Below are 27,763 nucleotides of genomic sequence, written 5' to 3' on the forward strand. Positions count from 1 at the left end.
ACTCACCCGTTTTCAGGGGGGATGATGACCGAGACACTCGTTCCTGCCAACTGTGCTTTTTCCCCAGAGAGTTGTTATTCAGAGTGTCCTGAAGAAAAGAACAAAGAGGGCTTGTATCTGCAAGGGAAAGTGGCTCATGGCACAAAGAGGCACACACACACACCCAGAGAGCTATTGTCAGTGTGCATGTGGGAAAGGGGGCTATTCAGAGGGATCCCACCACTCCCTCCATCTGTTGCTCCCCATCTGCAGCCTCCTCCTAGCAAGCATAGAAACAGGAGAAGGGAAAAACTGAGGTGACGCAGCAGGCTACAAGAAGGAAAGTAACCAAGGAAGCTGAGCCTTCCCTTTCTGGGGCCTCTTCGGTCAGTTGGTCCCTATGAAGGGGAACTGAATTACACAGATGTTTAACTCCCATCCTGTTGTCTCTCATTTCATTCAGAATATGGCCAGATGGAGGACTCTAAATGCTATCAGTCAAAAGACAGAGTGCAGCTAGTATTTTGGAGGGTTTTTTTTTAAAAAAAGGAGGAAAAGAACTGGGAAAGCACCAGTTTGTTACAAGTGACATCACATCACTCCAACACTGAGGCACTACTCAGTTTCCATATTTACTTATCGAATCAACTGTAAAGTTGGAAGGGCCACAAGGAGTTTAGTCCAATCTCTAGTCCAACTCTGTACTGCTCAAGCAGACCAATTAAACCATCCATGAGAAACTTCCAGAGAGGGAGAATCCACAACCTCCACTGTTTTATAGATTTTATCATCAGCGTTTTAGCATGCCACAACATCCCACCCAGTCTATCTATCTCATTTGCCAATCTTTGCCCTGAAGAGTGGGAAGTGTACCCATACCTTCTTGAGTGAGTGAAGAATTACATGAACTGGAAATTGTGGTGAACAAAACATTTAACAAAGCAGCAAACATGCATAGAATTGTGAAATAGGTATATCTTTTAAAGATAGATGGCATTTGCAATCTAGAATAAATATTTAGTTCTACTCTCACACTTCTGTACATAGCTGCCCAGAGTCACCTTGTATGGGAGACAGGTGGCATAATATATTAAATAAGTAAGTAAATAAATAAATAAAATGTAAAGCTGCTGAAGCTCATTGTACTCTTCACTTCCATCTCATCCACTTCTGATACACTTTACTTTTCTATCTTGTATTGTGCACATCTCAGTAAATTACTTATAGATGTTGTTTTATCCTGTCCATTCCTGCCTCAACCCTGGTACTACCAGACTCTCTACCTCTACCACTGTGAAATTGTTACATCATCAGTCCACACTCTTATCACTTCAGGTAGAGTAGGAGGGCCCTCAATATGCTTTCCTTCAAAAATCTAATGGGCCAAAACTGTGTGTTAAAAGTTGCTCTATAAGTGAAACGGGTGGTCTCTAAATCTGATGTATAAGTAAATACATTCCATATGTACCTGAGTGCCAAGCCATACAAAGCTTTAAAATTGATAACCAGCACTTTGAATTGGTCTCAGAAGCAAACTTTAACCAACGCATTCAGTAATACTGCTGACTTTGCTAGACTTTGATTTTGCTAAAATGGCTTGCCTCTCTCTTTTCTCCCCCTCTCCGACAAAAAGGGTTTTTTTTTCTACAGCCAGGTTAAGTGTAAATTGAAGAGATATAAATGCATCAGAAGTTTCAAGCATGGCACTCACTTTCCTGTCCTGTATTTTTATGACATAGTGGTTACTTTATAAATATGAGGTGGTTATCTCATTGGATGCAGTTTAGTCCTACTTCGTTGCAATGAAGTGATAGGGTATCAAAAGACCCCTCTTGCACTGAAAGCGTTTTGAGACCATGCACAGTCAACGTAATTCTGGAAGATCATTGAAGGGCATGTCTCCTTTTAGAACTTAAGCGGCTCCTGTCCAGTCTTATGCCATCTTGTCTCTAAGCCGGTTTAAGAAAATCCTGTCCAGATGGAGTCACTACTGCAACAGCTTGCAAGATATTCAGTCTGAATGGTAGCTACTATTGGGCATCTGTGCCTCTCACCTTTATTTTCCAGGAAAGTAAATGACCAGTCACTTTTCTTCCTGTAGACAAGGCTTCCTCTCTCTCTCTCTCTCTCTCTCTCTCTCTCTCTCTCTCTCTCTCTCTCTCTCTCTCTGTGTGTGTGTGTGTGTGTGTGTGTACAGAAACATTAAACTGAATTTGTTTATATACAAGGGTTAAAACACTGAAAATCAAATATGTACAAGTATAATGAGCAAATATAAGAACATTAAAAGCAAATATCCTTTTCTTATTGCTTTATTTTTTTATTGTTTTTTAGAGTATCTTTTTCATGAGTGCTGAAATACCACAGGTATAACTCTTGCCTTGGTAACAGAAGGCTGTTGGTTGAAACCCAGCAATTTTTAAATCATTTTTTTCTTCTCTGTGCTTTTTGACAAGCACAGCAGTGCAAAATTCCAACCACCTCAGGTAAAAAATTTCATCCCCAGATCCCTAACAACTGTCTATGTTTCTTCCTTGATATGATTACATTCCCCCTTCCAAAATCTGTAAATGTACTAAATTTTAGCTAAATTCGGTTTCAAATATTTGGTTCAAATAGTAATAGTCCTCAGAATGCCAAAATTGGCCGCAAAACCCAACTGTCCCAAAATATTTTAAGAGCTAAGATTCTAATTCAACAGATGCTTAATTATTATAGCACCAGTTACAGTAGAAGGTACATTTACGTATATTTTCTATCATCAGGCAAAAGCTAGCAAGTACATTACTCTAGATTTTTGAGGTAGATTGCCCGAAACAGGGTGAATAGCTGGCTTTAGGTCACTGAGTCGAGCTTTGTGACTAAATAGATCTCTTCCAAGCACAACTTCGCCATAGGGATAGAGAAATATAATGTGAGGAAAAAGATTTACTTCCCCACCCTGCAGTATGCTTGTGACTTTCCTCAATAATTGCATTGTTTCTCTCTTTTTCTTTTAAACTAGAAACTCCAACCATGGACAATAGGAAGTTTTATTGATGTGCTGACATTAAAGCTTATTCTGAACTGAACAATGTTTGCCCCTATAGTAAAATTTGCAAGGAACACATGGGCTGTCTATACTAGTGAAACAATGCCAGTTGCTTTTTAAAAAAAATGTAATTAAAAACCAATAATAATGGCATTATATCTCTGGTCCAGCTGATTATAATAAACTCTTGGTTTGTCTAAGAAACTACTCATTTCCTTCAGCCAGGGCCCAGATCTTTGTTGCCCATTACATCTTCATTTCCCAATATTATTTCCAGAAATGCTTTTGGGCCTCCTATAGGTCTCAACAACATTCCTAACAAATAAAAATGATGCCTAGTGCTCTATTTGGAAAATGCTTCTTTACAGTACTAGCCCAAAGAAAAGGTGGTGAGCTGCAGGAATTAGCAGGTTCACTGTTGAGATGGAGCTGATACCATGTTCACCATCTTGCCTTCTGAGAAATAGGGGGTTTTGTGCCTGCTTACAATCATTACCACAGCCTTCCCCTTGATGCCACTATTTCAGAGTCCCATAACATCCTCTCCGTAGTCCAGTTGTATCCTGTAGCTGAAAAAGTTGCCAATCGCTACCTTAACAGTTGACTTAACTTCACTCTTTTCTGGAACTAATAGCACCTGAGATATTTCAGATATTCATGTGCAATATTTTTGCTTTCCACATGACTACAATTTTTCTGCCTACACTTTAAAACCCTCCATTGTCAACTGCATACTGACACCAGTTCCCAATGCCACCCACCCAGCCCAGTCTTTGCCATCTGCTTCTCCTTTGCATTTTCCATAAAAATTGTCACAGGAAAAATCTTATTTAGCAAATGGAGTTGTATCCCAGAACAACATATAATTAAAAATAGTCCATGGTGGAACTTTCCTCACTGCTGTAGAGATGAAAGAAGAGAAAAGGACATAAAAGGTGGGCAGTTTGTGAATAATTAAAGTATGGGGCTCTGAAACAGTCACAACTCCAAATGAAGGGGCAATATAACAGCACAGAACAGGGAGATTTGACAGTATTCTCTTATACCACACGGTTTAGCAGAAAACACCGTTCATACATTTTGTATCACTTTGAAGAGCATTCCCAGTTCCTTTAAATCAGTCTCCTGGGAAGCAGTACTTTTAATACTTTTAACTATTTTCCCACCTCCACTTTCCCATCTACAACTAATGCAACTGCCTTGAGTCTTTTGAATTAGACTCTACTCAATGGAAGCTATTAATATCTATTATTTTGAAGGAAGCCTTCTCAGCCTAGTGACCTTTAGAAGTGTTGGCTTACAGCTTCAGTCACCAATGCTGGCTATTGATGATAGGAGTTCTGTCTTACCTGGAAGGCAGATAAGTTGCTATAGGGTCCTTTTTATTATATCAGCCTCTTATAGCTGTCTGTCTGTAATGTCTTTTCTCTAGACGTCCATTGTTTTGTTTTGATAGAGTTACTTCCCTGAGGCTTCAAAAATCCTTGTGACCTCTACAAGGCAGCAAAGATTTACAGTTCTCTCTATTTCCTTTAAGGATTAAGCATCTAGGATCATTTTGAGTTTAGCTGCCAAGCTAGAGTGACCTAGGATTTCAGAAAATCCTATTTATTCACACTTTGTTTCCTCCCAGCAGCATCCTCTCTCAGCTTTTAGCACAATTCAGAAGTATAGTAGATTTATCTTCCATGATAAATTATTCCTTTGGCCCTAGTGGTTTTGTTTTTAACTCTGGTATGTCAAGAATACTTCACAATCCCTTAGGTCAGCCCAAGATATCTACATTAGCCTTTATAATCTCTGCAAAAAGTTCAACTGTACAGTATTTTATGTTCACCCCTTAGGAAAGAAATAAAAGAAATACACAGAATAGACAAAATAACATTCCTAACCTCATAAGGTGACTTTCTGAATGGTGAAAAAGTTTTGTCTTATTTCTATGACTTCAGAATGAAAAATCCATAAGGTATGTTAAACAATCATGGAATATTTTATAGCCTAAAGTCCTGAGAAATGAGATCCTTCCATAGATTGCAATACTTTACATTAAATCAGAGACAAAGTCTAATTGAAGTCAGGGGAACAGTGGATTTCACTAAACACGCCTAAACCTGTGCTAATTTCTCTCCAGCTCACACTGTGTTATACATACACTCTGAATAGATCCTCCATTCATTAGCTGAGCTGGCATCACGAACAAGCATATTCTAAAAAAGGAATTAATTGCATCTTACATTATTATACATTTTATTGCAAGTAAAAAAAAAGGATTAATTGCAACCGAACCCTAGATTGGGAATTCATAGCATTGCTCAATCTATGTATACTTTTATTTCTTGAAAGGTATCCCTCCAGCCTAATGCAAGGTCTCTATCTCCTTTGATCACTAAGAATTGATCCACATCCAGAGCTTGCCAATTTTCAGATGTTAGAACACATTTCGAATCAAAGGCATATACTGTGAATGGCAGAGAACACAAAGGGGGGGGGGGCAAGTGACCTTCAAGTGTATTCACAAATACACTTTTATGGCAACTAATAGTTCCGCCCTCCCTCCCATCTTGAACTGCGCAACACCCTTTTTTTCTTAAAAGCAATTACTTCTTCAGAGACTCCACTTCTTTCCCTCCAGGCTACTAAATTTTTCATTTGGTGGGAAGAGAAGAGAAAGGAGACATCGATCCTAGAATGCCCCCCCCCCAAAAAAAAGCAGAATCTGGCCAGAGGACCCTCTGTCCCTCAAGTTATGCAACAAGTAGGAAGCTGAAACTGGAATACGGAGGGAGGAAGGGAGGAGGCTCCAACTTCCTCGAAGGGGGGGGGAGGTTTTGTTTTTGTTTTTTTTTAAAAAATCGCCTTTTCTTGATAAACGTTAAAAAAACAAGGCAGCGGGATGTTGGGGGGGGGGTGTCAAGAGACGCAAGGAGGGAGCTGTCTGAGTCCGGAGGGGTGGCAGGCAGGGAAGGAAGCCGAGGGACTTACCTGCGTCCGAGGCACCTGCGGGAAGAGATTGAGCGTGGTGGGCCTTTTCGGCCTGTAGGTATCCATGGTTACTGGCGGGGGCTCCTTGATGGGATCAGGCGCCGTCCCTTCTTCGGCGGGCGTCTCCCCAGTGGCATCAATCAGATCAAGCTGAAGCATCTCCGCCTGGAGCCGGCTCGCCTCCCCTCCGCCCACTCCCAAAACGCTACTGGCCTGCAGGTTCAAATGGCTCTGCCAGGATACAAGAGAGGGAGGGAGAGATAATGAATCGTGAGACTGGGTCGTGCAAGGAGGCAGAAAGAGAGAGGTCAGCGACTAACGCCGCGTTTCAGCAGCCGCTGCCGCCGCAGAAAGACAGCTAAAGGCGAAGGCAGCGGCTGGCAGGAAAAGGAAGGCCGCTGCGTCGCTCCGGCTCCGCGTAGGACGAAGAGGAGAAGCTGCTACGTTCCCCACCATGTCCAAGCTTCTTCTGGGAAGGCTACTGGCATCGCGGACATCTGTTCGATTCCCCTGCTCCCTCCTATGTAATTGGCATCAATTCAAGGAAACCGAAGCCAAGTTGCTGAACCTGCATCTAGAATGCGGACCAAGGCACACTTAAGGGGAATGCTTCTTCAGCACATCAGTCTCTACAAAAATATTAAATATAAAGGAGGTTTCTTTTTTGCTATATTATGCTAGACTCTCTCTCTCTGTGTGTGTGTGTGTGTGTGTGTGCTTGTGTGAGAGCACATGTATACATATTTCTTTTCGAGCAATAGCAGGTTTGTGTTTTTTTATCATTCCCAGCCATGGCACACATGTGCCCTAGCAACATCTCGGGGTTTTTTTTGGCATAGCTGTGATTTGCTATAAGCTTTGCCCCACCTTTTGAGTGAGATTGGTTTAAGTTCTTTTTAACTGCATCAAACAAAGTAATATTTTCTCTTTTATTCTGCACAATACACTAGAGATGTATAAACTTTGTTAAGCTTTATTACTCACTACCTTGGAGATGACTGCAGTGTCCTGAAACAAAAGCAGTAGAGGCAATCCTGAGACTAGCAACAGGGACATCACACATTTCATGCCGGTATAGTTTTCAGCTGAGTCAAGGAAAAGGGGACTAGCACCAACTCAACAGTGGGGAAAAGAGTCATCCAACTTCCTTTATGTCAATATAATAGGAATGAAAAAAGGCATCATATCTCTTTAGCTGCGGCCAAAAGATAACTGAAGACATCATCAATCAGTAAGCAGGAAATGGCCATAGGTTTTAGATAATCGTCATGGAGGCAACATAAAACATGTTCTCATGTCTGTTATACTGACCCATCAAGAGTGATCCACTTTAGATGACACTAGAAACCCTCAATGGCTATAGCATGATCCAGCGATTGTTGGGGTTACAGGGCTCTTCTTCACAGCCACCTTCATGTGGACTAGAAGATTTCCAAGGTCCCTTCTAGCTCTATTCTATTCTAGTAAATTTAATTGGGTGTCAAGTAAATGAAGACTATGTCGTGAGGATATATCCTTGATAAATAGTGGGGCACATAAGGGCTGTGGTAAGACATTATTTCTTGATGAGACGATAAAGCCTGCTCATATTACTGTTACATCAGCACAGCACCAAGGAGTTATCTTTTTCCCATTTACATCTAAATATGGTGCAAACATGTTCTGGCAACAAGTCTTTCCAGTTGAGTCCCCATGGCATTGTGTTCGTTTTGTCCCCTGCTCATTAGTAAGATAGTTAAAAGTGACTATTAGCAATATCGCAGCAAAAAAGGAGTTTCTGCCTTAACTTGACCACATGCAGTAGTTACAAAGTATGCAAAATTGAATACATTTGGCCATCCTCTCCATCAGAGGCAAAATTTATTGGTTGGTAGCAAGTGGGATCACAGCAGCACTTACTGACCACTTGAGGTTTTTACAGGCACAATTCTTCCCTCCCCAGCCCCTCATCAGCCTCGTAAAACAATAGTTCGTTGTTATAAAGAAAAGAATAGATAGTGGCCTTTCAGAACTGTGCAAGAGCATTAGAGTCAATCTCTAAACCTCAGTCAGCAATTCTGTAGTGTTTTAACTACCCCCCCCATGATCGATCTATTTTAAGACTGAAATAGTAATGAAATGATGAGTGCAACCTCACCAATTCATTCATGATTAAAAAAGGAGGACTTTGAAAACTCGCATTTCCTCCAGAATGGGCCCATTCATACTGTGGTACCATAATTGACAGATGATTTTGCCACACTTGTAGATAAAGAAAGCAGCCAATCCAGTTGCTTTGTTCATCAAGTGCTGCGCACACAAAATCAGAAGAGACCAATAGAGGCACCACAGGGATCAGCAACAGGGATATGTTTGTTATAGATATTTTAAGTCAGAAGTGAGGAAATATTAAAATATACTTTACATTACTAGGTGCAAAGGCCTCTATGTCCATCTATTATTTTGGTAATGTTCTCATAGCCAGAAACCTGATACACAGACTACAATATTTTTCAAACCAGGGGAAAATGGTTATAGTCTTGAGTCCTTCGGGAGAAGGGCAGTATACAAATAAATTATTATTATTATTATTATTATTATTATTATTATTATTATTATTATTATTATTATTATTATTATTATTATTATTATTATTATACTGTACCATAATGAAGGACTGAATCCACATATTGTCTAAAGGATGATTTAATTTCCCAGATTCAGGAGAAATCTTGCATTTAAGTGATCATATAACCTATCAAGTCATCTACTCCTACCCCATGATGGCACACTTCAAAGAGCATTGTGTCCAATATCTATTCTCAGTTTTTCTCAGAAAACATTGAGTATGGTAAACTGATACACATGTAACAGAGAGAGATATTAGGACAAGTTGACTTCTTAATAACTATATTAATTACTATCAGATTATGAGAATTCTAAGGGCTTAGAAGTACAAAAATATAAGAAACAAGAAATCATAAATGCTCTTCATATCCACTGCTTCCCACAATGTACAGTTACTGTAATCTGCAAAGGCCAATCACCCCCCTTCCCCATTTGCTCTAGTACCAGAAGTGAGTATAATTAAGAGAAAGCAACTATAGTATGTCCCCTACCTACCATATGCTTAAAAGCTTGAACTTTAATTCTGAAACTTTCCTAATAAAGAGCTGGGAAAAATCCATAGTTAAGGACAAAAAAATATATCCTCTCATGGCACCCTGTATTTGCTGTTTGGGATGGCTGCCTCATTCTCTCCAATTATAAACCATGAGGTTAACAGATGTGGTCAGAAATCTATTTGAAAAAATGGTGGGAAAGCCACAATGAATTAAATTATTGCAGTGTATACTAAACATGCAGGCTTATGAGTTCCATAACTCATAAACAGCATCTCATTATATTCATATCATGTGAAAGCAATGTCTTCCATTTAGAATCTGACCTATCTAAAAGCAGGTTCAGGTAAAATAAAGTATTTATAATAAAATAAAAAGACATTTATTGTATTTTATTTTAGTAACATTTTAGGAGCACTATGTTAGTAGGTATCCTGTGGTCTGAAGAACACTATGATCCAAAGCATGGGGTGATGAAAATGTGAAATCTGTATATGAGACTAAGACATATGTTATTGGCAAGTATATCTTCTGACATTTATGTAACTGGATATAAATTGTAGGAATATATGTATTAGTGTGTTACACTAACATTCCCCCCACACCCAATAGTTAAGAATTTTAAAGGCATATAATTATTAACCATTTCACAAATTAAAAATCCCAGCAGATGCACATACGTAAAATACACTGATATGTAAAACATCATCTAGCCACAAATCAAATGTCCTCCTATCACCAGTAGGAATTTAGTCACATGTCACATAAATCTCTTCATTAAGCCTGCAAGGAAAAAGTAAATACAGTACTAACATACAAATCAGATACTGATCTATGCTGCCACCTACAGTCATTGCCTATTCCTACATGAGTAGCCTAAACGTACAATGAGTGGTAAAGCTGAAAAAGGTTGAACATGACAAATTGTCTAGACTCTATTAATACAGAATCCAATGCTTAGCAAAATGAAATTGAATCCTCTAAATATTCTGGAAGTGGGAATAGCACATGCTAAATAGTACTTAAAAAAACGTTTTTCTGAATGTTTTTCAATAGTGAATTAGAAAGATTTTAGCTAGTAAGGGACAAAAGCCATCCAAAATCCTAAAAGCACAGAGGTGGAAAGATAATAATTAACATGAGTGTATTAAGTTTATATCCTGCCTGATTCTCAATAACTCTCAGCAAATCCAAAAGGTACACTTAGTTATTCACTTTTTTTTTGGTCAAGCAGAGATATTCCATAGTGGTTCCCTCTTAGCACTTTCCAAATTGCAGAAAACCATAAAAGGTTCCCAAAAAGCAAATATTTCTAAATGATGCAAATAGGTAAGTTAAAAGAATAAGCTTATACGGAATGAAAATCCTTCATGCCATCTAATATGCTCTTTAGTTATTAATGAAGGGACATTTACTGCCCAATATTATCATAGTTCTAAAAAAAGTATTTCAACCATTGATTGCAGAGAGAAGAACAAGAAAATTTAAGCCATCTGTACTAAACCTAATATTCCAAATCTTTTTTTATTGTCCCAAATACTTGCAACACCTAGCTTTTAAAAGCGCCTTTAGATTCTAAACAAAGCACTGGATTTTTGAAGGCCCAAGATTCACTTGATCACTGTGAATGAGTAGTCATGAGCTTGAAATTATTATTATTATGGTTTGCACACAGTCAGCTAAAGGTTTAGACTGATTATCATTATTATGATTCATTGCACAGTCAACCAAATGTTTAGACTGGATTTGGACTTTTTTAATCCTTCTATTCTGTCTTTCCTAAGGACTGAGATGGGGAGATGTTATTGTTTCCTAGGGCATTATTTTGGTTCATCACAGAGTCAGATGTTTAGATTGGATTTGGCATTTTTGTCCACCTATTGAAGACTTCACAAGGACTGGAGATAGGCAGATGTTGTTGTTTGGTGGTGTTAAAGGTATCATAGCAAAGTGTAAGCTGTTCTGAGTAAAGCTGCCTTTTGTAATTGACTGATGGTGATTGTGTCAATGCCAAGAACACTGTGGTGCTACAGTTCTTTGCAAATTGCACCCAACATGACTATTATTATTGGTACTTGCCTTGCTTTCTTTTGCCACAGTCATTTTACTTCTATTTGCAGGTCTTCATATTTCATGATTTTCTTCAGTTGTTTCTATTCTATTCTTCTGTCCCCAGGTACTGCTGTGTCTACTATCCAATTTTTTTGGTCTTTCTTATTGACAGTTGTTAACCCTACTGCAGATTGTTTTGGGATCTGGCTTTGCTTAGGACTGATTTGGATGACTGACATGGCCAACTTTCTTCTATAAATAAAAATATCCTGTTTTTTGTTTTTTTGGTCTACTCTGTGTTGCAACTTCATCTTGCATGGGAGCTCATTAATCCTAAATCATTGCCATCCACCACCATCTCTTATATATCATGATGTATATACTGACAATTTTAATTCGTTTTCTTAGCCCACGGGTCGGCAACCCGTGGCTCCGGAGCCGCATGCGGCTCTTTGAGCCGTCTCCTGCGGCTCCCAGTCGCCTGGTGCGCGTGCACCTCTCCGAACGGGAGGAGGTGCGTGCGCACCACTCCAAAGGTTTGGAGAGCTGCGCACGCACCTCTATCGCACCTCCGCCCGAACACCCGTTTGGAGACCTGCTGGTATTTCGGGCGGAGGTGCAGTTTGGAGACCTGCTGGTGCCGGCATCAGCAGGTCTCCAAACGGGTGTTCGTGCAGCAGTTTGGAGGTCCTGGGGGTGGCTCCGGCGACGCCCGGGCTGAAGGCGGCACTGCAACCCAGTGCCCGTCACCATGGAGACCCATCGCTGCTGGCGTGCAGGTGCGTCCACATAAAAAAAGTGGAACCGCGCGCGTGTATCCACGCACGTGCAAAAAACAAAACATTTTGCGCATGCACAAAACATTTTGTTTTATGCGCATGCACGTGCGTGGATGCACGCGCGCGGCTCCCACTTTTTTTTATGTGTGATGGAACCGGTTCCCAGTGGCTCTTTTGCTTTTTCAGGTTGCCGACCCCTGTCTTAGCCAAATAGCTACTTTCCCTTATTTCATTTACACGAGTAAATTTCTATAAATTTCTAGTTTCTTAGAGTCATGCATAAAGGAGACAATGAGTTTGCAGGGCTTTTTTTCTCATAGACCACTCAGAATGGCGTTCCGGCACCTTTTTTTTGCAAAAAAAAAAAAAAAAGTTCCCTCTATTGGCTTTCGAAAGCCTATTGGAGGGGTAAATCTTGGCTCTTTTTTATGACTCATGGACTTCAACTCCCAGAAATCCTGAGCCAGCCACACTGAGGGGAAAGACAGAGGTTTCCAAGCTGGCTCAGGAATTCTGGGAGTTGAAGTCCTTGAGTCATAAAAGAGCCAAGGTTGCCTACCCAGCACTAGAGGAGGACATTAAAATTATTTAGAAGGTTACTTCTTTAGGAACTAAACTTTTAGAATCTAAAACAGCTAATTCAAAAAAGCCAACAGGAAAGAACGTCATATTTTTCATCTGCTTCTGTCTTTTGGAAGGTAAAATTAGATAACAAAATAATCTATTTCCTATGTTAACATCTCTGCAATGAAATCAATAAAGGTAACAGGAAAGAAATGAGAAACATTTTTCTCAATGTAATATGTCTTATTTAGCTGATACTAGAAAAAAATAGTATCTTTTGTACATACTCTTGAAAACTGTTTTCAATCTATAACCATCTATTACAACTAAACCACTTTAAATTAAACAATTCTTAAGAATGAAATATTCTTAATTTGGACTTTACTTTTACTGTTTGGACTGTTGTGTGTTTTGAAAAATAGATTATTTAGAATCTAGTTATGTTGCACCTCAGTCTTTAAATAATTAACCTAGTATATACATAACAACAGGGACGTGGTGGCTCAGTGGGTTAGGACGCTGAGCTTGTCGATCAGAAGGTTGGCAGTTTGGCACGTAACAGAGTGAGCGCCTGTTACTCGTCCCAGCTTCTGCCAACCTAGCAGTTCGAAAGCACATAAAAATGCAAGTAGAAAAATAGGGACCACTACGGTGGGAAGGTAACAGCGTTCCGTACACCTTTGGCGTCTAGTCATGCCGGCCACATGACCACGGAGTCATCCTCGGACAAGCGCTGGCTCTTCGGCTTTGAAACGGAGATGAGCACCGGCCCCTAGAGTTGGAAATGACTAGCATGCATGTGCGGAGGAACCTTTACCTTTAACTTTTATACATAACAATATATGATGTTTTCCATGGTGAGCTTAACATCAATAACAACATTTATTAAAAAGGCTAAAATAATTTCTGGTGGTATTATCTGTACATTAAAATTTTGTTTAGTCACAATCTTTCACTTTTCACATTCTGTACAAGCAATGGTCTTGTATCCTAGCAAAAGATGTTACATATGTGCATAAGCGTAGTCAGTAGCATATGTCTTTTTAAAAATATCAAACATGCAAAGAAACAAAAATAAGTCCAAAATATCTGTATTACATCCAGAAATGCCAACTTTGCAACCAATATTTCTCATCCATAACTATGGCACCCTAAGGATACCTGCATACATGCAAATGCTTCTCTGTGATCAGTAATGCAGCAGGGATTGCTTTTTCCTTCCAGTAACAGATTGCTGGGAAATACCAAACATGGTATTGAGAATTTCAATGTTTGTTACAAATTTTTCTCAATGTGGTGGGAAAGAGGCCTAGAAATGCCAGCACAAATACATCACACTTGCTGAACGTGCACACTTGTTCACACACTCACTTACTGCCCCGACGCTTTCAAACGCCATTTGCTCATTCACTCACTCACTTACTGCCCCATCGCTTCTAAGCGCTTCCAAATGCCACTTGCTTGCTCACTCACTTACTGCATTTGGAAGCAATGGGGCAGTAAGTGAATGAGTGCCGGTGCCGGAGGCCATCAGCTGTTTGGCGCTGGAGACCACTGCCACGAGGAACACAGCTCTGGGTTGGAGTTCGGAGCAGCTCTGGGTGGGGGCCCAGCACGGGCCGCGGGGTGGCAACTGCAGGGAGGGGAATCCCCACGGTGGCTGTGGGGAGGGGAATCCCCATGGCATGTGGCTTTGAGCAGCAAAGGATGGGCGGTGACGCCGTAGCAAGACACCGGCATCGCTCCCAATGACAGCACCTCTGAGTTTCGGCACCTTTTTTTTTTTTTAGAAAAAAAGCACTGTGAGTTTGTATTATGTTGTCAGCTCACATAGCTGCTCCTTCACATAATATGCAATAGATAGGAGTAGGAATAATTGCCTCTGTCAAGCATATTTCACGAACAATTAGCTTTGCCTAAGAACAAGGAATTTGGAAGATTTCCAACTGGACCTTTTTGATCAAGCATTGGCACATTTATTTATTTTACAATATTTTATACTCTTCCAATAAATACAAACTCTGGGGGGGGTTCACAATACAGAAGCTGAGCCTCTTCTAGCCCATACTAAAACAGATGGTTATTTAAAACTACTCAATATGAGGCAGATTAGGTTTTACGGTCTTCTGAATTAAGAATAGGGTAGGAGCCAGGTATACAGTATCTCTGGGAGCAATATATTCCACAATGTGAAAGCTAGATGAAGGATCCTCATTGGAGCTATGAGTGTCCATGAGGTGCCGATTACAAAATCATTGGCTTCTATAGACACATTGGAGGAAAACCCATTGCAGATGTTCATATTTAGTAGGATAATACCATATTGATTTCTTTTCCACCCACTTAATTGGCCAGGGATTCACTATTACTGATTCAGGACTAAGCTTTCTAGAAAGAACAAGTAGATAGTCCACATTATAAGATATAATTATTTTGTCTTTTGTCACTGTAAACCTTAGATTCTTGCTGTCTTATCTGTTTATATCAGGGATCTTCAAATTTGGCCCTTTTATGACTTGTGGACTTCAACTCCCTGAATTCTTCAGCCAGCATGAAGACCCCTGGTTTATATGAATATTTTAGACCAGCTTTCAGGCAGTGAAATTTATTAGTAGTACATATTGTTAGTAGGCACCTGCTCACTCACTCTCATGTTAGCCTCCCAAAGTGGGAAGTACTATTTTCTTACTTATATATTAATGGATGAAAAATTATGATTCATTTCTTTTTACAGTGCAACACTTCATGTTTCTTAGCTGTACCTAGTAATTCTTTCTCTACTTTTTACCCCCCCCAATATATTTTTTTGTATTGTATTTTATTGTAACTAGCCAGAAAATATTTCTTAGAAAATCCACTGACTCTACACTCCTTTAATTATTCTTCAGGGAGCATGCAGGGATCCAGATTCAGAGCAAATACTATAGCTTCCACTTCCCTAGGAACAGAGGGAGGCCTTTGATGATCATCTCAATAACTTGCAGTATCAGAAGAAAGAAACTTGATCCCCAATAGCAAAAATAATTCTGTCCATTAGCAATTGGGACATGTGGAACCAGATTAGTTATGGAAATCACAGTTGTTCAAAACTGTTTTGCTAGGTATATAAAACTGGACTAGGTGTGTGTATCTCAGTTTAATGTATAATGTATGTATGTATGTATGTATGTATGTATGTATGTATATAGAATGTGTGTATGTGTGGTACATATGTGTATGGATAGATATATACTTTATTTTGAGAGCAGGTAACAGAATTTCATTTTTAATGTGGGCCAGTATGCTAATAGTAAAAAATAACAATAAAGGTTGTCTGTCTGTCCGTCCGTCCGTCCATCCATCCATCCATCCATCCATCCATCCATCCATCCATCCATATGGGCTAATATCTTTGCATAACATTTCTTTTCCAATAGTGTTCTTTTATCTTATGCTACAGCTCCTATCCTATGTCTCCAGTCTTTTTCATTATCTCTGACATATATAGGGACACACATTATACCTGGGTGCTCTTCACAATGAACAAATACCAATTCTAATTTTATAGTGTATGTATTTTTCAATTCTTAACAAGATGTACAGATTTACATTCAACACAGAGGATATTTTTACTTGCTCTTTTGCTCTTCTGAAGACATTTATCAAAATGTTAACTCCAGATATCAATGAATAGCAGTCTGAGAGGTTTTCAGATTTTTTTAAGTCTGGGGAATCTCCTTGTTAAAATAAACATTTCCCAGAACCCTTGATCAAGAGCCAATGCTTTAGTACAGGGTGTTAAACTGGGCCAGCTCCACAAAGGCAAAAAACGTGATACGTCACATTAGGTGATCAAGTTTGACACCATTGCTTTAGTGCTAAAAAAATGTGTTAAAATGATTCCTCCCCACCCCTTTTTTGTCTCTCATAGAACCTCATCGGCTTCTCAAGTTGAAAAAGCTTGCTCTGTTTGACTGGAATCATCCTAAGCACCTTGGATTTTAAAAATTAATCACATTTACCTGACAACATGTAATATGCTTTACAGTGTCACTGTGCACCTTCTACTTCAAACAGATTCAGTGTGGGTTTAATTAAATCAGAGTGAAGCGGATCTTACCATACTAAAATGATATTTTACTAGTAAAACAGCTGGTAAGGGACAGTTTGGAGTGCTTTTTTGCCTCCCTGGCCTCACAAGAGGTAAGAAACATTTGTACTCCTGCAGGCCACATCTGATGCCTATTCAGAGAGACAGATAAACACACATGCATAAATCATCTCCCAGTGTAACTGCTTAAGACTTCCATTAGTAGTGAGGAAACAACAATCTATGTCATGATGCTCAACTAAAGACTTGAGTAATTGGTGGCGAGGGACAAATAGCCAGAACTCCACAGTCAGCACGAATAAGGGGCAAGAATCTAGCTCTCTCTTCACAGGTGCTCTGAGACAATAACAGAAACTGTATAATTGTTGCAGATCTGCTGCATTGTCCACTCATCTAGTCCTTTAGAAATCAACTGCTTTTATTTTATTTTGCAGCAGGGCATAGGATTTCATATTTATTTTTGTTACTCTGCAGCTTAAAAGTTCCAGCATAAACAATCCTCAACTTACTCTAAGAGTAGCACAACTATTTATTCTATCCAAGTAAAAAGAAATGTTGTATATTGTAACAGCATCTCAAAGATTTGCACTCCACTCACATATAATTATAAGGATGTAAAACTTCCAAAGAGTTTTTCATAATTGTCTGCAAATAAGATGCCTAATTAATCTTTTAGTTTTGAATAAATGATCTCAACCTTTTACAAAGTTATTTGAAACCAGTTTTTATTGTACAGTGCAAGTTCTATATTTAATGACTATACATTTTTTTTATTATTCCCAACCTTCACATATTATGTGATGCCTTTCAGAGGAAATTTTTCTTTCTTTATAAGAAAAGACATTAATTCCATGTTAATATTTTTATTTTATATCATAAGGATTTTTTCATATGTGTATAAAGTTCTTTCTCATCTTTTAAGCACAATTTTAATACATGTTTGCAACTTTGGTGATCAATATATTTTTCTGTTTGGTGTTCTGGTTCTCATCAAAAGATATTATCACTGAAGTCACTTTTTTGAATGACTTTTCATCTCTTCTATAAAGTATGCCTTTATTCTTCTTTGTGTGTCTTTTTATGGTTGATCTCAAAACAATATAGCTTTTTCATTATTGTTCACTGCCAAAGTCAATTGGATTGAGATGGGCAGCTATAAAAATCAAATAGCTACCATGTTTCTAATAGTGAAATCCATACTTGTTAATTGGAAGTTCATCTTTTTTTCCCACTGGGCTTGAAATGTTCACTGTATCACTTGTAAAAATATACTTTCTTGACAACAGGAAAAACTTGGAAACTTTTATTTAGTTCTTCAGTTCTTTTAAAATAAAACATTTAGGCTGACCTTCTTTTGTCAATGAGGTACCAGAAAATTCACACATTTTTCCTTCTAAAATTTCTTTATTATGGGTCACATTCATATTTTGAAATCTAAATATTCCGATAACAGCAAGGCTAATTAGAATGGCCGAGAGCCTAAAATAAAAACTACTTTTGGGTTTCATAGAATACAGAGTTCCTTCTTTTTAAGGGCTTGATGGAATGGTAATATATAAGTGCCTTATGGATTGCGCTCTGGTTTACATGAGACTTTTTTTTCAATGCCACTAAGATTTCTTTTTCATGCAATGTTAATATGTGCATTTCTCTAGTTCTTAAGTCAGCAGAAGATATAACCAGTATAATTTGTTCTATCCTGACAGCTAAAATCTAATCTGCCTAAACAATGAGGCTTGCAAATAATTCTGCATGGCTTTACAGTACTTCAGAACAATATAAAGGCAGTGATTAGTAGATTTGTCTGGCTCCAGCTTCCCTCCCACCCAGCTAAAAATAATAATATCAGTTAGGTGATGTTAGGGAGAAATCTTTTAAATAAAATCCTTTGGCTTGAATCCTTGCAAGTATAATATTGGAAATTAGCCATGGGCAATAGTCACCACCTCTATGTTTTCTAGGAATATGAAGCATAGATATGAAAAATGTGTGAGGCACACATCCTAAGTACTTGTCTGAAAGGAAGGAATCATATGTGGTCATACCTGGCAGCTCTCAGTTGTGTTGACACTCCTTCTCTGAGAACCCACAGCTAACAAACCATACTGAGGACAATAAAGATATAACATGGTTTGGTTCTGACTTGAAGCAACAGGAGAATCCAACCAACTGTAGTTTAGCATAATGTATGCCCTAAATTTAAGATGTTTTCAAGTTGGAAAAAATTATGATTAATATTACATATTTGTAAAGATACTACTGATCTTAGATCTCTCTTCTTCCTTCATATAAGAAGTTCTCAATTTAAAACTTGAATTAAAACAAATCAACTGCATTATAACTTGCTGTTATACATGTAGGAAGCACAGTGGCTTTGGACCTGACAGAAGGCAATTTCTCTGAGGATGAAAACTGTATCTGCACAGATCAAGCCTATCTGCTCCATCTGCATCTGGGAATGAGTCCCAGACTAGAACCCTCATGCCTAAAATGTTACTTAATGGAAGCACAGCAAGCATAGTACCTGCATTTGCTTCATGCCCGAATTCTTCCAGATACAGCCAAGGCAGAGTGCATTGCAGTAATGGTGCCTCAGGGTGACACAGGTCTCAACTGCAGTATAAGGAGCAGCACAGAGATAAAGGCAAGCATATTCAGACTTCAATTTCATCCTAAGTAGCTAGGTTCAGCATTCCCAGCCTAGTATCTACCAGATGTGTTGGATTTCAACTGCTAGATTCCCAAACAGCCTGACCAAGGACACCAGGTGGGTGGGTGGGGAGGCTGATCTACTGATATTCAAAGCTTTTTTAAAAAAATGAAGTGAAAAAATGAGTTATTCAAGGAAGATATTGATACAATTTTCTCCTGGGATTGAAATAACTTAGTTTCTTCTTATCCAAGATTCAGATTTGAGATAGGATTGTAGGTTACATCCCCAATTATATGACCAAGAATAAATAGGGTAACACTGATATTCTTACCCGTAAGGCCAAATTGTCCTTACAGTGTAGGCTGATTCCACACTCATCAGTAATTTCAGAAAGATCTTCATCTTCAAACTCTTCTAGACTGATGTCATGGGTAAGCCTAGATAACACAAAGACCATACAATTATCCATCAGAGAAAACAAGCATATAAGAACTTACGAAGCTCAGTATGAAGGAAAGCAAAATAATCTTTCATATTGGATTCATCTACCTGGTCTACAAAAAATCTCAGAGGTTCTAGACTGTATGTATATGTTCAAACAGCCATCAAGCCACTTTTTCCCTTGAAAAACCTGCTAATGCAGTTGTATTTGAAACCAGAAGGAGTAAGACAAGAATATCTGCAACAAAGGGAACAGCTCACTCACAGAGCCTCATTGTCTTAAAAAGCAATGTTGCCTTGCAGTCGTATCAAGTGGACCACAGCTGAACCAGAAAAGCATCATCTCAGCTACTGAAACACTCAGGGACAACTTCATGAGAAGGCCAAGTAGACTTTTCTAGATGGTGAAATACCTGTGATATCTCTCTTACATCAAAACAATAAAGGTAAAGGTAAAAGTTCCCCCGCACATGCGTGCTAGTCGTTTCCAACTCTAGGGGCCAGTACTCATCTCCATTTCAAAGCCGAAGAGCCAGCGCTTGTCCGAGGACGTCTCTGTGGTCATGTGGCCGGCATGACTAGACACCAAAGGCGCACAGAACGCTGTTACCTTCCCACCATAGTGGTCTCTATTTTTCTACTTGCATTTTTATGTGCTTTCAAACTGCTAGGTTGGCAAAAGCTGGGACGACTAACAGGTGCTCACTCTGTTACGCGGCACTTGGGATTCGACCCGCCAAACTGCCGACCTTCTGATCGACAAGCTCAGCGTCCTAACCCACTGAGCCACCACGCCCCTCAAATCAAAACAATACTTGAGGCCTTTAAGAAGCAGCAAGGATACTTATTTCTCAAAATTCAATTGCTATATATTATTTATTTAATCAATTTATAATATGTGCACAAGAGTCAGACACACATTTTATATTACAAAACAAGCAGGACATGCTAAAAAAGCTGTTGGATTTTGGGATCCCTAGCACCATAGATGTATGTTCTGATTATTGCTGTGTATCTTCATTATTTAGTCCAATTTGCTCTCAGTTAGGGTCAATAGGATCAAAATACAGTTTCTTCATTCCTACATACTATATTTGAGTTTTTGAAAGTAAACAATCTGTCTCAATCAACAATCACTTGTGGAAAGCAGAGATATTCCCATTCTCCTGTCTTCCCTACAACCATAGGCTTCAGTCCATTTAAGCAGACATTAATCAGTTCCAGTTCAGTTTCACATATCTATAGAAAAATATCTGCATTCATTTTTCTACTTTAGATCTATAATGTACACCTCCGTCAGCAGTAACTATCAAAGGAAATTGATAGTACTGCAATGTACAAGAATACTGTACTCACTAGTGTAATCCAGGGTTTTTCGAACAAGGTCCATGGAACTCTAGCATTTGGCACGAAGTTATATACATAAAGGTCTCTCTCTCATCTATTGCTATCTCTACCTCTCTACCTCTCTATCTTTCTACAACCTGAAAAAGTTTGCAAACTCTTGGTATAGGGAAGCTTCAATTGTCCAAATGAATAGCCACAATAGCAATCAAGGGAAACAACCAAACATTTAAGGGGAAATAATTTTAGAAGACAGACTTTGGGAATTGTGACATTTTGTGTTTTATGAGTGAAGGTCCACATAGGACTGCTCTCCATATTGATCTAGTGCCTATAAAGAAAATACTGTTTAAAACCATGTAGCTATTCTTGGTCTTAAGCTGCCCCCATGTCTGAGCAAGCTGCACTCTTCCAAATGCTACTGAACTATAAGGCTTATAGTTAATCTGTGACTTTGAGTCATATTAGCGTTAAATTGCCCCAGCTCAGAAATACCTGAAATGCTATAGCTTTTCTACCTCTGCTGCACTGCATCCCCATGAACAGAGAGACATAATGTAATGTGAGCAACATCATATCTTTCAGGCAAACCTGAACTTTAATTAATATATTTAAAGCAAGTCTATGCATTTATTGCCAAAACACAAAAGAGACACATAAATCAAAGATCGTTTTCAATAGTCAAGTAGCGGTTGTTCCTGGTTCTAGAATAGGTTAATTTAAATAAATTCACCCATTTATTTTTCAGAAATGAATCTACTATTTTCCTTAAAACTGGGAAAAAGAGAATTCATATATATTAGTAAAGTGGGATTTAGTATCATAAGAGTGAACTGTTGTGAGTTTTGGCATACATGTTCCCCTCATCTAAGGTGAGAGAGATCACAAGTTTCCATTTCAGATTATCATCAGTACAGTGTGAAACTCAAACTGGACAAGCTGTGGTTAAATTTATCTATAATTGATGAAAGGAGCCAAATTCAGAAATGAGACTGAATCTGATAAATTGCTTGGGATTTGATACAGCAACTGTTTTTAATCTAAAATTCAAGCAAAAGCTTCTAAACTTCACATTAAGGCCAAAGTTGGGGGTGGCGTTAAGGTACCTTAAAACCTAACAGGCTCATTCTTATAATGAGAAACTGTAGTTCAATGCAAATTTGTAACATCTGAAGTCCTTAATATGTGACTACAAATGCCACAATTCGTAGCCTGCATGGGATGGTTTAGCTTATTTTCTTCTAATGCTATATTTAAAATAATTATTTTATAAACGTTGCACAAAATAACTAAAACATTTCATTATCAGTACTGGCCATAAAATCCAAAGCAGGTGGCAGCTGTGGCCAAGAAGGCCTTTGCCAACTTCATCTTGTTTGCCAGTTGGGCCCTTTCTTGAATCAGGAGGCCCTTTTATTACTTACACCCTAGTCACCTCATGCCATGCTATGTTGGATTTTCTAGCTGATGGAACCTGTAGTCCTACATATCTGAAAGCATCAGATTGAGCCAAGTACGTTGTATTTTACCCCATAGATGTCCACAGAGGGAGGCAAAAAGTGGCAAAATGACGTGCGAGTCATGACATCATTTCACAACTGACACAATTCATGTACAGGTAGTCTTTGGCTTATGACCACAACTGAGCCCAACATTTCTGTTGCTAAGTGAGACAGTTGTTAAGTGAGTTTTGGCCTATTTTACAGCCTTTCTTGCCACAGCTGTTAAGTGAATCCCTGCAGTTGTTAAGTTAGTAACATGGTTGTTAAATGAATCTGGTTTCCTCTCAACTTTGCGCGTCAGAAGGCTGCAAAAGGTGAACACATGACCCCGGGACACTGCAAATGTCATAAATATGAACCAGTTACCAAGCGTCCAAATTTGGATTATGTAATCATGGGGATGCTACAATGGTCATAAGTGTGAAAAACGGTCAGAAGTCACTTTTTTCAGTGCCATTGTAACTTTGAACGGTCACTAAATGAATGGTTGTAAGTCGAATGCTACATGTATTTGCATCAGAGAACCAATGTGGTCTAGTGGTTAAAGTAGCAGGCTAGAAACCAGGAGACTCTGTGTTCTAGTCCTGCCTTGGGAAAGCCGGCTAGCTGGCTGACTTTGGGCCAGTCACTCTCTCTCAGCCCAACTCACTTTACAGGGTTGTTTTTGGGAGAAAATAGGAAGAGGGAGGAATACTGTGTTCAACACCTTGAATTATTTATAAAAATAGTAAAGATGGAAAATAAAGAAATCAGACATTATAATGTGACATAAATTACATCAGGGGTCTTCAAACTTGGCCCTTTTATGACTTGTGGACTTCAACTCCCAGAATTCCTCAGCCAGGCATGCTGGCTGAGGAATTCTGGGAGTTGAAGTTCACAAGTCATAAAAGGGCCAAGTTTGAAGACCCCTGAATTACATAATTGTGTCATCTGCACTGTCATTTTGATGATGTCATGACTTGTATTAGTTTGAGTTAGCGCAAAATCTGTAAAAGCTTGAAATGCCAAATTTTCTCATTTCATAAATTTACTCCTAGGTAGTCTGTGAAACACAAAACTTACAGCAAAACAAAATAGATGCAAACCCCATTGCTGTTCTGTACCAGCCTGCTACCGGCCCTGCAGAAAAGGCAGGGACAACCCCTTTTACAAGAAGGCAAGAGGCTGGAACTAAGCCTACCAAATTTATGGATACAAAAGCAAACAAGACACGAACCATGAAACAGGAGCTATTCAAGCGGTTGCCTTCAGCAAACCAGCCCTCCCACGCATTCCCCTTTTATACAGTTCAGGGTGTGGCTTCTCTCTGCCTCCTTCCGAGGTGCTCCATTGCCTTCCTCTGTTTACTCCTGATTGACTGCCTCCTGCGTCGGGCGTCCTTGAACAGGGCCAGCTGTGGGTCATCTTCATCCACGCTGTCAGGCTCACACAGCTGGGTCTGCGTCGTGACCAGGTGGGAGGGGCCTGGCTGAGGGCTCTCATCAGCAAGCTCTCCAACCCCCTCAGCAAGCTCTTCAACACCCCCCTCCTCCTCTGAGTTGTCCGACCCAACTGCCGAACCCACAGGCTGACCCTGAATCACAACACTTGCCTTGCTTTCCATCACTGAGAAAACTATAGCCAGGTTTGACATCTCAAATGAAGCAGTTTTATTTTTCCCAACCTCACAAATTCTCATACTCTGGTATATGGAAATATTCTAGTTCTCCCCATCCAGTACAAGATGCAGGCCTGAAATTTGTACGTTGTAATAATTCCAGCTTGTATTAAATGCTTGTTAAAATAATAAAGGATGAATTAAGAACCATTTGCCAATTTGACAGAGGATGATGGGAGCTGCACTGCAAATAATCTAAACCAAACAAGATTGAATATGCCTGCATAGGGATTTAGTAGACAAGCAATAGGTTGGTGAGGTTCTAACAGCAAACCTTGAGATGGAAAGAAAAATCAAAAGTGTGGTAGAGCTTCTTGGTCTGTCCACACTATAAAGAGAGGCAGCACACTCAGAATAATTCTACGAGTCAATAAAAGTTTTCCTCCAATTTTTCTTTGTGTGGCTTTTGGATTAGTTAAAAGAACAAGATGCAGTTGTGTTCAAATGCCCTCTATGCTTTCTGATTAAGAAATATCACAGTATTCCAAATAGCATCTTGAAAAGTTGTATCTGGCCTATCACTTCCGGTGCGATTTACTTGGCCCACAGGGATATCAGAGATAACAAACTGAGTTTCTGTCCGAAACAGGTTCTTATTAAAACAGAATCAACTAGCAGTTTTCATAAGCGGTTACAAAAAGGGCTATTGAGTTAAAAAGAGAATGGGAAGTGTAACACTGCAGAACAATTGCTTTCCTTGCTATGGTGGTCAGACGTCAGGGAAGACAAACACACAAGCAGGGAACAAAGCAGAAATGCATTGCAAGAAAAAAAAGTTCCTTAAGTTTATATTTGACCCCTGTTACTTCCAGGTACTAGGGAACTACCAACATTAAAAAAATATATCTTCTTATGATTACTTTTCTTATACACTTTTCCTTCCTCCTTCCTGAGGGGGGAAAAAATGCCTCCATTCTAATGGCAAAATACAAAATTGAGAACTAGAAGTTCCATGTCCACGTATCTGCTCCTCAGTGGAGATTTAAAAAGGGTACACTGGTCATCCATTCATAGACTATAACTGTATCTCATCAGTTTCCTCCTCAGGTTACACCCAGATGCTTTTTAAAGTCCTTTAACACTCTTGCTAAATCAATAGAAACACTGGGAAACACGGGCAGGTTTTTATATCCAGAAACATATTCGATGAAACAGAACTAATGCATTGAGCAGCTTCCACAGTAGGTTTCCAGCTGAAACCTTTCCTCAGCACTTTTTTAGTTGATGGGGGAGGGATTCTCTTTGCCATCAAATTCCTTACACCATGAGTTAAAAAAAGGTAAAGGTAAAGGTTCCCCCGCACATGTGTGCTAGTCGTTTCCGACTCTAGGGGCCGGTGCTCATCTCCGTTTCAAAGCCGAAGAGCCAGCGCTTGTCCGAGGACATCTCCGTGGTCATGTGGCCAGCATGACTAAATGCCAAAGGTGCACGGAACGCTGTTACCTTCCCACCGTAGTGGTCCCTATTTTTCTACTTGCATTTTTACGTGGTTTCGAACTGCTAGGTTGGCAGAAGCTAGGACTAGTAACAGGCGCTCACTCTGTTACGCAGCACTCGGGATTCGACCCGCCAAACTGCTGACCTTCTGATCGACAAGCTCAGCATCCTAACCCACTGAGCCACCACGTCCCTTACACCATGAGTTACGTGTGTGCAAATGTTGATGAAGTTGTAATAAAACAATGTCTCTTTATAAAACCAAGATGTAACTTATTCATCTCAAGGTGAGTATACTTAAACAGGGAACAAGAAAGATAAGAAAAGCTGGGGAACAATGGAGAATATATGCAACTATCCTCAAACATTAAGTGATTCCATCTTCTACATCAGAGAAGGCACAAGATTCAAGAAATTTCTTCCGTTAATAGTTATGATTTTACAACAATGTCAATGAATGGGCAAACCAAGTTTCTAAAAGCCCATCATCTTCCGGAACAGCCTTTCAAACCCTAGCAGTAATATTAATTATGGCAAATCTTTCAGACATAGGGCTACCCCACATTCTCCCTTGTAACAAAGAAAAAAAAAAGCAGAGACCATTAGTTCAAAATGTCCCATATGTTTGACTCTGGGGTGCTTAGGAGTTGCACTCAGCATCATAAAACATACTTAAGGGATCATTTGAGGTTGCTGAGATACTGCATCCCTGAAATTGACAAGGTAATTTATCTATTTATGCCTTATCTCTAGCACAAGTTTCCTTTGTGCATATCTTGCAATTCATCAAGGAGGAACTATATTGACAGACAATTATTTTCATTTGGCAAATAAGGAATCCTTTCTGGAGCATAGCCATTCATGACCAAGAGGGGACTAATAGAATCGTAAATGATCCGGTCTCCTTGCTCAATCCAGACTGCAGCATTTTAGTTTCTAACATTACATATAAAGTTTGCAATCAAATTTGCATGTGGGCTAAGGGCCAACAACAAATAATTTGCTTATAGGATTCCAATGAAGACCTCTGCACTGGGATATAAAGGAAGCCAAATTACTTTTAAATGCTATACACGCAGGTATATGAAACCTCTTGATCCCCCATCCCACGGGCCCCCTCCAACAGCCAGATGATCGCCTACCATTTCTCCCACTGATCCTCAATCCGGCTGTCCTCCTCTGTACTCGACTGCATTTTATGTTCAAGCTTCATTTAAGAGGATCCCCGTCTTAGGGGAAGGCAATAGGGCCTATTAAAGGGAAAGCTCCTTCAAACAGGAGAGCAGCGTTGCCTCTGTGCTGTCTCTCCTGCCTGTCCCGGCTGCTGTTTGTGCTGCACTCTGCTTCTCACAGCACAGTCTAAGGAAGCTCGTTAAAAATAAATGGAATCAGCTGTCTGGATGGGGGGAAAAAACAAACACTCCTCTGGATTGAGATGGTGCCAAGCCCTGCCCTCTGCTTCCCTGACTCCCTCCTCCCATCAGCTGCAGTCAAGGGAGAAAAGGGAATCAAGTTACCCGATTAGCAGCAGGATGCTCTGCCCAATCATTCTGCCTTTGACCTTGGAATGACTCTGCCCCAACCAGGCTGCAAATGACCAGGTCCCCAAGTGCCACTGGGTGATGAAGTCATTTGAAGTCTAATTCAGAAAAAAAATATAATTAGAGAGGTAGAGAGCCAGCACAAGATACAAGGCCTTGTTTTATCCCCAGGGTTCGGAGTTGTTATTCCAAGCCAAAAGTTTATTTTGTCTATATTATCTTGCAAATGTTCTTGAATAATTCATGGGTCAGCTTGTAATACAGGAGGACAATAAATCTTACTTTTAAAGGAAAATTGTTCTAACGTGTGCATTCACCTTCTCAATCCAGATGGGAAATTAGCTTTGTTGACTATTATTTCTATCAACCACAGACAGTACAGCAGTTGGAGTAAACAGGTTTATATTAAATACTTATCTCAAGTGGTCAAGATTTATTCATTTTCCCTACAATATATTTCCAAATTCTGATCTTCCCCTATCAGCTTGGCTGAAGATCCAACAATACTGAATTTGCTGCCCATTATAGTCTCTATTCACAGGAAATGCCTGCTATGGAAGCTATATAAAACTGTTTCCATATGGTGATCAATTCATCTAAAGACTAC

The 27,763-nt window shown here is 39.4% G+C and overlaps 1 protein-coding gene across 2 annotated transcripts in view; it reads right to left on the reverse strand.

Moving 5' to 3' along the window:
* Positions 1–27,763, reverse strand: part of MAPK8IP1 (mitogen-activated protein kinase 8 interacting protein 1) — a 61,605-nt gene that overhangs the window by 18,190 nt on the left and 15,652 nt on the right. The window contains exons 1-4 of one of the 2 annotated variants that reach the window (XM_083371027.1): positions 26,758–26,975; positions 19,563–19,668; positions 5,993–6,223; positions 7–88 (exon numbers count right to left, since the gene is read on the reverse strand). In XM_083371027.1, the coding sequence (XP_083227153.1) occupies positions 7–88; positions 5,993–6,223; positions 19,563–19,668; positions 26,758–26,828 (490 nt within the window). In that variant the 5' untranslated portion in view covers positions 26,829–26,975. Of the gene's footprint in view, positions 1–6; positions 89–5,992; positions 6,224–19,562; positions 19,669–26,757; positions 26,976–27,763 lie in introns of those variants that run through there. The other variant, XM_083371026.1, reaches the window with a different exon arrangement.

Source organism: Vipera ursinii (assembly GCF_947247035.1).
Source record: "Vipera ursinii genome assembly, chromosome: 1".
In the NCBI taxonomy this organism is placed as follows: Eukaryota; Metazoa; Chordata; class Lepidosauria; order Squamata; family Viperidae; genus Vipera; species Vipera ursinii.